Source organism: Megalops cyprinoides, chromosome 18, assembly GCF_013368585.1.
Source record: "Megalops cyprinoides isolate fMegCyp1 chromosome 18, fMegCyp1.pri, whole genome shotgun sequence".
Taxonomy (NCBI): Eukaryota; Metazoa; Chordata; class Actinopteri; order Elopiformes; family Megalopidae; genus Megalops; species Megalops cyprinoides.
The window spans coordinates 30873158-30886010 of NC_050600.1; the positions used below are offsets into that span (position 1 = coordinate 30873158).

Below are 12853 nucleotides of genomic sequence, written 5' to 3' on the forward strand. Positions count from 1 at the left end.
ACAAAGGACCTGATTTTAAGAATTTTATTTCTGACAAAACACAGGGAAGAAAACAAAATCAGGCACGGAGCGAGCCAGGCGCGTCACACTCCTGCCAACACACAGGCAACCACACTTTAAAATACTAGCATCCACAGTCGCATCCACTAGTAGGCTATGCAACGGAACTGTATAGTAATATCCCTGATACCTGCAGCTGCGCTAGCTAGCTGCAGCATGGCAAACTCAATATGCAGCTGAAAACTCTAAAACTCGCGCATATTACGCACAACATCCTGACATTCACTGCTGAAAATTTCCCCATGACAATATACAACAATTTAATGGTTGATTTATTAAAACAACAAAACAGCACAATGACACACGTACCTCTGCCTCTGATAAGTCGCAAAAGAGGCAGAGTAAGGGTAACCTTGTCATTTAGGGTGCCAGCGTGGGAAAACCACACCCAGTGTCAGGAAAAAGATACAATATGTAACAATCCTTGAGAAAAAAAAAAATCACCGTGAGAGGGGAAATTCAGGGAATCACATTGCCCCTGCTACACTTAGTTGGAGTCACACACACCAAAGTTGTTATACTTTATGGGGGAATATTAGATACCCACCAAGTTTCATGAAATTTGGCCACATGGGGCGCTATACCAGAAAAACGGAGAAAAAAAATTCAAATGCTTATCACTTTGGAATCAAAGCAGACGTTTCAACCAAATTTCTTGTGCATCATCACTGTAAAGTACCCTAGCTGGGTAATTACGACCCTCTGTCAGCCATTTTGCTTTTTCGGCCATCTTGGTATTATCGTTTTTTTCAATGGTTTTCTGTGGCAGGCCGTAGAAGCCCTAGGTGGATTTTGGTGGAATCTGGCACCCTCATGCAGCACAGTCCAAGGTATCCAGGCACCACATTTGGGGACAATCCAACATTCCCACCAACAGGCCAAATTTCATTATTGCTTATAACTTTTGAACCATTTAGGGTGAGTGTAAGAGTGGGTGTCAATGTGTCTGTTCACCCTGTGATGGACTGGTGTCTTGTTCAGGGGTTGTTCTGATTAGTTGTCTACCTGTGGTACTTGGCCCCTTCATTGCTGCTTGCAGCTATATTTCAAGACTGAATCTGTGCACATATGTACATACAGTACATTAGTCTTTCGCCCCCTTTTCCAGTTCTAATTATCTTAATACAGAACAGGGTAACATTATTTTGGAGGGCTATGGGAAGATTAGGATTATGTATTATATTAGGTGGACACATGGTGTCACTATAATGTATTATTATTTCCATGCTTTCAGTATTCGTAAATCGCTTGAAGCAGAATCGCAAAACTTGGGACATATATTAAACGCACGTTAATTTGTGCCTTTGGACATTTCAAGCAACTCCGAACTGCACTAGGCACATGATTTGACTGGTTTTCACCTCACAATTAAATGTCAAATTTTCGTATGCTATTTGGCTAATTGACTTGGAACTCAGGGTTGTCATCATCATCAACACCTGACTTTGCGCATGGCTGCTGCAAACGGGAAGTTATTTTCAGTGTTGGCTCCAGATATGAGTAGGCCTACTCCGTTGTATAGCCTATGATATTTCATGCTTTCTTTTGACCTATAGTGGGCAACAGTTTAAAGTTTGTCCAAACTACGGATGTTTGTACCAAGTAAATCGTTATTTGCAGGTTTATGTACTAACTTCTTCATGATCCAATACTAACATGAAAACTTAAATGATTCCCAACGTTTTCATGAGGAGGCTCGCAAAATGTACAAATGTATTTTTTTTTTCTTCATTTTAGGAGTTTATTTGTGGCTATTGTGTGCTGAAAAATAAGCTATCCAATAATGTTTGCTAAGCACGTAAAAGAAAAAAACATGAAACAGACTGTATGATATGCATAGGTGAGAAATAATTCATAATTTGATTAAATGTGCACAGATATATAATTTCAGCAGATGTCATTCCAATGTAACATACGAAGTAATTGATGTAATAACTTGCGGATGAATTAACCCTGTCAACGCAAAATAAGATTTTAATTTCCCATACACATTAAGGAAGATTACATGTTACACTTGCATCAAAATAAACTTATTTTGATATAACGATTTGCACAAAATCAATTTAGTTTGTTTGAAAATGTTTGACCCAGAGGTTAGGACTTGGTCCTTTGTTTTTCCACCTCCTTCGGTTAGCGGGTAGGTCTGAACATGAATGACTGTTATTTGCTCAGTACTTCATTGGCGATTAAGGTATCCGTGAGCACGTCTCAACGACAGAAGCTCCGCTCCCATTGGGTGCCGCTGACACTACTACTGCCCCTGGTAGACTGCCATGCGCAGCGATGGGCATAAGTTATAAATCGTCGATTCTAGCACTGAATTTACTCCACTTCTCTCTGCAGCGGTGTGCGTAACGAGTGAAAACAATCTCTCTAACCGACTCAAGCGTTGCGATTAGTCGGGCTGCCTGACTCGCAAATAACTCCCACATCTCCTGCAGCTAGTCCGCAACAACCTCACTCTAAAACCTTGCTGGACGCCCAGGAGATGACTGTGTATTGTGATAATTTCAGTATGTACCACCAACAGAACCCTCTCAGCACTCAGCGGTCCAGCGGATACGGGTTGGGGGAATATACACCTTCAAACCTCTACCTTTGGCTAAACGGTTCGGGCATTAACTCCTCAGCGTCCTACCTCCACGGAAACAATTCTGTTTCCTTCATGCCACCATCCTACGGCTCCCAGCGGCAGTTCCTTTCCAATCCATCGGGGTTTGCGGAAGCAGACCTGGGGTGGCTGTCCATAGCGACTCAGGAAGAGCTGCTTAAATTGGTACGCCCCCCTTATTCCTACTCGGCACTTATCGCTATGGCTATCCAGAGCACACCCGAGAAAAAACTTACCCTCAGTCAGATTTATCAATACGTTGCGGGCAATTTTCCTTTCTACAAAAAGAGCAAAGCCGGCTGGCAGAACTCCATCAGACACAACCTCTCGCTGAACGATTGTTTCAAGAAGGTGCCAAGAGACGATGACGACCCAGGTAAGTGTCGAGGCGCTGCTTCGCAACAGCGAAGGTATGTGTCAGTAAAATAATGAAAAGAGCACCAATGATTAATTTGACCCAATTTGACCCAATATCACTATCATTCAGTATCACTATACTAACTACAGATTTTATTTAATTGGATTTACAGCAATCCTGGCTGTTAAATAAGGCTGGAGAAACTATCAAGTGGAAACGTTTAGATCAGTTTAGCTTTCTTTTTTGTCTGATTGTGTATTGAGTCTGAAAATTACCTGCAAAAAGACGATGAAACACCAAAGTACATACTGATACACGTACGCATTTATTAATTTTATTTTAAAAACTGAACTATATTGCACTACGTTACAGTGTAATTCAACCTCCCTAAATTCCAGATGAAATGTTCTTTTAATAGCAGTACAATGTGAAGAATATATTCGTAATAGGCAATGTTTTCTGAATTCGTGATTGTAGCCTAACTGATTCGTATGTGCCTCTGTTCATAGGAAAGGGAAATTACTGGACTTTGGACCCAGACTGTGAGAAAATGTTTGACAACGGAAATTTTCGGAGAAAGAGGAAGCGAAGATCAGACTCCACTGACGGGACCTCAGGCAACGGTAAAATTGAGGAAGCCTGACCAATGTGCTCTGTGAAGTCCTCCGAAAGTCCTCCAATCACGGAGCCCTCTTCTCCAGTCCAGGGAGCAACTGACAAGGAGCGTAAGAATACCTCGCCAACATCTGCGCTCTACCTTAATAACTTTTTCAGCAGTATGTCGGCCACCGGGTCGACCAGCTGGTATGGGTCTTTAGGACTAGTGCACGAACTTTCGAGTCGGAACATCACAGGGCTCAGTCCATACCAGGCTAATTCTGCTCAGGACAACAACGGCACCGACCTATCGGACAGCACGCACATGAACCGTGGTGTCTATTACAACGCGCTCAGCGGACTGCACTGTGGACAGTTAAACGGCCATTTCTATAACAGCTTCACTATGAACAGTTTGATATATCCCAGAGAAGGAACTGAGGTGTAGTAGTATAACCGTAACTCTGATCGGGGCCTGTTTACAAGTAATCTGTGATATCACAGTCTGGTCGTATGAGGTCAAGCTCTCGGGCAAGATTTCCCACAACGCCCTCCTCTGTCCTTTCGTTGCCCATGAAAAAGAACAAAGCAACTCATTAATGTACTCGACGAACGCGCGCTCGGGTGGTCCACACTGTCAATACAGACTACAGGATTTTTTTTCTTTTTTTTTTTTACCGTTAACTCATTCACAACTGTGAAGGCAGAGTTGTGGGGTTTTTTTCAGGGGTTTTATTCCTTGTGGAAACATTTAACTCAGACAAAGTTGTTATCTCAGTGTGTCTTACTACAAGTGTAAATGATAAGTAGATAGTCCTTTTAGAAGCTGTACTTCTATATTTGCATTCATGCACGTGGTATAAATGATTCGCAGGTATTTCTATCTAAATTTCTTAAGAAAAATGTATTAAATACAATGGCGCATTTGTATTGTAATGCAGTAAAGACAATGCAAAATGAAACGCTGTAAATTTCACCCCAGCTCCTGTGTGCGTTGAGCAGTTTCAAGACCGAGATCAGAGCGATTACGGTTTTACGCAGACGTCTTGGACAAAAACATTTTTGTTGTATGGATAGCATTTTCGCTAATTGCATATGTAAATTATTCAACCATGTCATGTAGGCTAACTTATAACGAAAAAGATGGCACTGCTTCAGATGTATTGTATCGTCACACTTTACGTTTATGTTGCTCAGGTTTACGTTACGTTCGAAGTTTTTGAATGTGTGGTGGAGAATGGATGCGTTTAAATCTCCATAAATTTAGATTTATTGAAACTGATCACATCCACTAATATAATAAACCTGAAGTCCCCTGTGTCCATGCCACATGTGTTTCATGAGAGAAAAAACGTGGAAAAATGACAAACTGTGTGGGTAGCGCAGGCCCGATTTATACAAAGGAACCATACCAGTGTTAGAACGGAAAAATTGAGCCGTCAACCAATGTGCGGTGTACTACAAACAGGACATTGTAATGTTTAAATTCGCATTATACAAATGAGTGCACTGTTTGAAATGAATTTACAGTCGCAAAAAAGTCGCTGACACAAAACAAACGAACACTTGTTTTGGCTTTAAAGCTGCACAGTTATTAGAAAACATAAATTCTGTTGTTGGATTTTATTCGCCTATTTCTCGACTGAGTACTGACATGGTTCAAATTGGTTGTCAATGAATGCAAGTCATTATATTCAGCGACAATGTGTTACACGGCTGAACATTGCAACACACGGCACAGAAAACCGAATAGGCCTATAGGCCTATAATAATTTGCATTCCTCTGGGTGGCTGCGTTAGCACTGTGGAGTCATACGCTGAAATGGACACGTTTTCTTCTGGGAATACATTTTATATTGAAAGAGTCTGAAACCACGTAGGCCTATTTGCGCCAGTTCCCTGCAAAACAAACACGCGACAGAGCCCTGACCTGTGTATTTACGATTTGTACCACCTAAAATTGTAAGTCAGTTCCCACATTGTTTAATATGTATTTAACTTACTTATTTGTCTTATGTTACTTGATTTATTTAATAGCATACACACAGGATATCGTGCCAAAGACAAGAAAATTATGCATAGTACATTTGAAACAACAGCTATTATTATTATTATTATTATTACGAAATCACTAATTTAATTGGGAAACTATCTGCAAGGAAAAAACAAGGATTACAAGCCAAATAACAATAATACAACACAAGCCAGAAGGGGGCTCGAGGAGTATCGACAAAATGTGCCTGTGTTTTACATGTTTGTTTTGCACAACAGAGGTGCATTGAGCGGTATTCCATAGATGTAGTTTCATTTCGTAGTGGGTCGATTCATATTTCTGTCTAGTGCCACATGAAACCACACTTTGTCTCTACGAGGCGTGCTGCCAAATCCGCTCATTGATCAGAATTGACACGTTTATCTCAGGACTCATTATGTGATTTGTACCATTGGTAATTTGGCACACAGAAAAGCGTAATGGACAGATTGTCATCCTGAAAAATAGGTGATGACAAGTCGGTCTTCAGTTGCTTGCGGTGCTGTTTTGTCAGTTGCGCATGAAATTCCAAGTTATTTGAACCTTGCACGCAGCTAATTACGTCAGGATTAACCACTCACTGCCTGTTCCTCAACCATGTCTGTCAGTGCCTTTCCGAAGCAAAACTCGGCATAAGAGTGAAAAGACACTACTGTATTCATATGGATGATGGGACGCTTTTATGTTGTTTGTTTGTTTTTAAACAATATGGAAAGTGGAAAAGTATAGTTATTGGGCAGTTTTAGAACATAAATAAAATCATCGTATCTAATAGCCTAATCCGTTACATTTGTCTAAACCAGATTTAGGCCTACATCAAAACTCACAGGAAACAAATCACAGATGCTGAATAAAGTTTGTCCGATTTATTGTATATTAAATTATAAACTACAGCATTGGACAGAATGCTTTCTCAATCAAATTTTTTTGATTGAGAAATGATGATTGTTTTTTTTTTTCATTCAGATCCATCTGACAGAAAATATTTTAATTATAATGATGTAATTTGGCTTTCATATGTAAACACTGAACCGCTGAGGGAGACTGGTGGTGTGGTCGTTACAACTTGCATTTCCCTCCTTTTCATCTCTTTCCCCCATCCTGAATGCATGTCTTTATCTTTCTTTAACAGGTGGGTAGTTGCTACCAGTGCTGAGTGATCACATTTTTTTGGATGGTGACATTTATTTGCAACTGAATGGTGTTTTTATTTTGCCATATAAAAATGTGCTGTGCCAGCTGTTGTACATGAAGACACTTCAAAAAGCAGGAAATGTTGGCACTAAACGGTTAGTGTTGTGTAGGTAACACAAAATATGTGTTATAGTTATGTTAAGAAAAAAAGTGAAAGCGTTTACTACATTTTTGTTGTATTGATTAATGATTGGTTAGCCTTTGACCTTTGCATTGGATCGGCTGAGCGTGCCTGGTTAAAATAGGGCTGAACATGGTGAATTGGAGCGCTCGAGTTAGATGCCTGAGATTCCTATGTACGCTGGTTCTACTTTCATTGTATGTGCTTTCAGGCAGCAAATAAATAGAACCAAGTTCATGTGAACCCATCATTGTGTTTATTTATTTATTTATTTTTGACAAGTTTGGCAACGAGGATGGGATTGGTTTTTATGTGTAACGGATAGCCCCCGCTTTGGCCCCATAAGCCAGGAACTGAAAGTGAGAGCAGCATCATGGCGCCGTATAGCAGTGACGCCGGATACGTTTTTGACGAAACTGCCGAAACGTTTGAAAATTATGAGGAAAGACTCCTGCAATTTTATTAGCGAACAACATTGAAGATGACTGGAGGAGAGCAGTATTTTTAGCTGTGGTCGGCCCAAAGACCTTCGCATTGTTGAAAGATTTGGTAGCACCCAGCAAAGTGAGCGAAAAGCCCTTCGCAGAATTGTTAAAAATACTGAGAGACTTTTATACACCAAAGACGAACATGTTAGCCAAAAGGTACACTTTTCGAAATCGCCAACAACAGATTAACAGAGTCTTTTGGAGACTACATAGCTAGTTTGAAAAGGCTAGCATGCACATGCGATTTTGACGCTAGTCTGGAAGACCAGTTACGAGACCAGTTCGTGTGTGGCATCTCCGGCAAGGAACTGCGCCTCAAACTGCTAAACGCTGCCAGTGATAATGAAGTGACATGGGCCAAAATGATTGAGATAACGAACAACTTCGAGTGCACCACCAGTGGCTTGCAGTCTATGCAGAGGGGACCGCCCTCACCGCACCTGCGAGCCGACCACGTAGGCCTACGGCTGCGGGGAGCGAAGCAGCGCGAGTCCAGGCCTTCGAGAACGGAGCCAAGAAGCAATAACGCCAGTAAGTGCTACAGATGCCTGGGGAAAGGACATGCGCCAGGGGACTGCAGATTCAAAGAGTTCCAGTGTGAAGGATGCGGAAAAGCAGGGCATTTGGAGCGAGCTTGCAAGAGTAAGTGCACCGACTCCCACACCACCGCTGAGGAGCACCAGCCGCGGGCAACTGGCAGATCGACAGCCAGCTCTTATCACGCTCGAAGCGGTCCAGAAGTGAATTTCGTGGACAAGACAGAGAACACAACTCAAGGAACTGTGTTGCTGCCGACTGATGCAGCAGATGAACGAACTGATTTGGGACTTTATATGGTGAAAACAGACTGTGAGTATGTGAAAGCTTACAAAGTTATTGTTGAATGGTGGTAGATGGTTGGACTGTATATGATGTGGCACGTTTGTGATGGGTATCTTCTTGGGGTGTCGGTCAGAACACACAGTAGTCCATCAAATGCAATCCAGTAATTTAATTTGGTTGTTTAACAGCACAGCAAGACACAGCAGGGTACTTTGATTTGTATGTATCAGTGTGGTCCGACATAAAAGTAAATAACAAAAAACACATTTACCTTAATATAACATATTGTGAAGCTACATACAATAATTCACCTTATTTACACTAATAATAATTACATAAACCTTGCCGTGTTAAAACAGATAACTTGCATTGTCATTACAGCAATTAAATGAACAAATCTAATCCAACAATGCCCTCTAGTGGCTATACGGTTTAACAACAAAGTGAGTACGAGGCTCCAGGGAATTTACCGCAAATACGGCTATCAGGCTAGTTACAACTCACGAACCTCGACGAACACCATACACACACAATAACTACATCAAATGTAGCATAATACGTCTAGCTAACTTTGCATTTGTACGCTAACAGATAGTGGATTAACTGCAGGTATATATATATATATATATATGAAAACGAATTTGACTGCCGCAGTTACAAATTCTTAATCAGTACGCCGGCAGTAAACTGCATTTGCTATAAGCAAATACTGGACGAACGTGTTTCACTTCAATGTTCGAGACTAACTAACAAGAAATAGCTCGATTAACAAAGTATAACTCACATTCAGGGCAATGACGCACACGTAACACGCAGGACTTCTCTTAGGTACTTAGCTTCAGCATCCGATCTCAGAGGCTTACGGGAAGTTCTGCGTGATGCATGCTCAGAGGAGCGGGCTTTCCAACAGTTATGGTGAGATGTAACTGAGTTAGGATGTACACGGAGGTAGATACTGGGGCAGCGATGTGAGTCATCTCCGAGAGCCTGTACTGGTCGAAGTTTAGAAAGGTGAAATTGCAGCCATGTAATCTTACTCTGAAAACGTACACTGCTCAACTGTTAGGCTTGATGGGCAAAATCAATGTAAGAGTACAATGTGAAAAGCAACAATGCAACTGCAACTGCAAATGCAACTGACATTGCTAGTCTCGCGTGGTAAGGTTCCTGCTCTAATGGGTCGCAATTGGATTCGAGCGTTCAAACTAGACCGGTCTAAAGTAAATCGCATAGACGATCCGTATTCAGTTTGGAACTAGGCTGTGCAAAAGGTGTAACTGCCGCACTACGAGTGTCACCGGAGGCAAAACCGAAATTTTGCAAAGTTAGACCAGTACCTTATTCAATTCAATTCAATTCATTTTTATTTGTATAGCGCTTTTTACAACACAAGTTGTCACAAAGCAGTTTTGCATTGTTCCCAGGCCTGAGACCCCCTGAGAGCAAGCCTAAGGCAACAGTGGCAAGGAAAAACTCCCTATTAGGAAGAAACCTTGAGCAGAACCGGGCTCGGAGGGGGAGCCCATCTGCTTCTGGCCGGCACTGGGCAGATAGAGTTAAAGACAAGTTATACAATGTAATTTAAGACATTTACAATTGATAGACAATAGTAGTTAACAGCAGAGCGATTATAAGAATGTCTCCTAGGATGTCCGGTTCTTGGAACACAGTTCGCTTTGATGGGCAGGGCAGTGAGGTAGCAGGACTGGAAAACGGGATGAGACGCTTGAGCTACAGCTCCGGACAGGAGCCCGGAGCAGGGATAGGAAGCAAACAGAAAACAGTGGTTAGTGGATGATAAGAATGGCAGGGATGTAGAGCGTGAGGCAGGAGAGGAGGGGCAGTGAAAAAAGTGCCAGTGTGCAACAAGGAAAAAACCCCGGCAGGCTAACATTATGGCAGCATATCTAGGGGACGGGAGGCAAGGGACTGGCATAGTCATGAGGGCGACCCTAAGACAGTCAACACAAGATCACGGCACAGAGTCCATGAAAGCAATGACCACTTAGTCCACCAGAGACTCTATGATCCACGCCAGCACCAGGCCATGTCCCTCAGCTGAAGGATTTACTATATAGATATGTTTTGAATCTAGGTGGGTAAGCTGTTCCACAGGAGAGGGGCTTGATAGGAAAAGGCTCTACTGCCTACAGTAGTTTTGCCCACTCTTGGAATGATGAGAAGCCCGGCGTTTTGGGAGCTAAGGGCTCTCTGCGGAAGATATTGGTGAAGAAGGTCCTTAAGATAGGGAGGGGCAAGCCCATTTAAAGCCTTAAATGTGAGTAAGAGTATTTTAAAAACGATCTGGTATTTAATAGGTAGCCAATGGAGAGAAGCCAGAACTGGGATAATGTGCTCAAAGCATTTAGTTTTAGTTAAGATTCGAGCAGCTGCGTTTTGCACCAGCTGAAGGGGTTTTAAAGAGACGTTTGCACATCCTGACAAGAGGGCATTACAGTAGTCTAATCTGGATGTTACAAAGGTGTGGATTAATTTTTCAGCGTCGTTAATTGATATGATTTTCCTGATTTTGGCTATATTTCTCAGATGGAAGAAGGCAGTCCTAGAAGTGTTAGTTATGTGAGTTTCAAAAGAGAGCTCAGGATCAATAACAACACCAAGGTCTTTGATGGCTGCACTCGGGGCAAGGGAGACACCATCAAGGTCCTGCTCCTGATTGAATTTTGACCTATGACCAATATTTCGGTTTTGTCCGGGTTAAGGAGGACAAAGTTTCAGGCCATCCAATTCCTTACATCTGTTAGGCAGGCCTCCATGTTTGATATATTCAGAGGGACATCGGGTTTGACTGATATGTACACCTGAGTGTCATCCATGTAACAGTGGAAATTAATGTCATGTTTACAGATGATATCGCCAAGAGGCAACATGTACAACGAGAAGAGCAGAGGCCCAAGCACAGATCCTTGAGGTATACCATGTCTTACTCTGGAACGAGCAGAGGATTCGTTGTTAATGGAGACAAACTGATATCGTTCTGATAGATAAGACCTAAACCAAGATAGGGCCTGTCCACTTATGCCAACCAGGTTTTCGAGGCGGTCGAGGAGGATACGATGATCGATGGTATCAAAGGCTGCACTTAGGTCTAGTAGCACAAGAAGAGAGATACAGCCATTATCACAGGAGAGTAGAAGGTCATTGAGCACTTTCAGGAGAGCGGTTTCCGTACTGTGGTGAGGCCTAAATCCAGACTGATAAACTTCCAAAATGTTGTTAGAGTGTAAAAAGGCACAGAGTTGCTTTGATACTGCTTTTTCCAGAATTTTTGAAAGGAATTGAAGGTTTGAGATGGGCCTATAGTTTGACAGGTCATTGGGATCAAGATTTTGCAGAATAGGCTTGATAACTGCTACTTTGAAGGGCTGAGGTACGTGTCCAGACGTAAGGTAGGCGTTCATAAGATTTAATAGCGGTGTGCCAATTGCAGGCAGTAGCTGTTTTAGGAAGCCAGTTGGTATGGGGTCAAGTTGGCTGGTAGAGTTATTAGATGAATTGATAAAAGAAGAAAAGTCGCTAAATTCAATGAGTATAAAAGAGTCAAAGCATGAGGCAGCCTAATAGACATACCTACATAATCTGGAATGGGACTGGCCAGGCAGGAGGCAGAGGTCAATGACAATTTTTGTATTGTGTCTCTTATCTTTATGATTTTACTATCAAAGAAGTTAATGAAATCATTGCTACTATAAATTGCTGGTATGGTAGGGTTAACTGATGCAGGACTCTTGGTTAATTTGGCGATAGTGCTAAACAGGTACCTAGGATTGTCCTTATTTCTCTCAATAAGGGTAGAGAAATATTTGGATCTGGTAGCTGTGAGGGCATGCTTGTAGGTTTGGAGACTTTCCTTCCACACCAGGAGAAAAACCTGGTATTTGGTGGAGTGCCATTTTCTTTCAAGTTTTCATGTAGCTTGTTTGAGAGCACGAGTATGGTCGTTATACCAAGGTGCTAGCTTCTTGTCTGTGATTTTCTTCCTTTCTACCTTATGCGCTGCGCGAAGCCGTTGACAAGAAATTGATTGAACTCGAGCAACAGGGAGTAATTTCGCCGGTGCAGCATAGCGAGTGGGCTGCACCGCTTGTTTGCATTCCAAAATGCGATGGGTCAGTCCGCCTTTGCAGGGATTACAAAGTAATGATAAATCCGTGACTTGATATAGACTAGTATCCGCTACCAAAAACGCAAGATTTGTTTTCCACATCAGCCAGTGGGAAGCATTTCACTAAACTTGACTTGACTCAGGCGTACACGCAGTTGCCGTTCGATGAGAACAGTAAACCGTTCCTCACCATTAACATGCAAGGTGGGCTATATGTATGCAATAGATTGCCATGTGGAGTCGCTAGTACACCTGCAATTTTTTAGCGTACCATAGACCAGATACTGCAAGGCTTTGATGGCGTCGTCTGTTATCTAGATTACATATTGATAACTGGTAAAGACACTAACGAAGACCTGTGCAATTTGAAAAAGGGTGTTACAAAGACTGCAAGAACGTGGCCTAAGAGTAAACAAAGAAAAGTGCGCCTTCTTTCAAAACAGT

At 42.1% G+C, this 12853-nt stretch overlaps 1 protein-coding gene across 1 annotated transcript; it reads left to right on the forward strand.

Annotated features, from left to right (window-relative positions):
• Positions 1-1887: 1887 nt before the first annotated feature.
• LOC118793058 (forkhead box protein I1c-like) lies at positions 1888-4239 on the forward strand. Its single transcript, XM_036551001.1, is given in 3 exon segments — positions 1888-1900; positions 2460-3047; positions 3539-4239. Coding segments are annotated over 3 exon segments (1137 nt in total). The 3' UTR covers positions 4075-4239.
• Positions 4240-12853: the final 8614 nt, after the last annotated feature.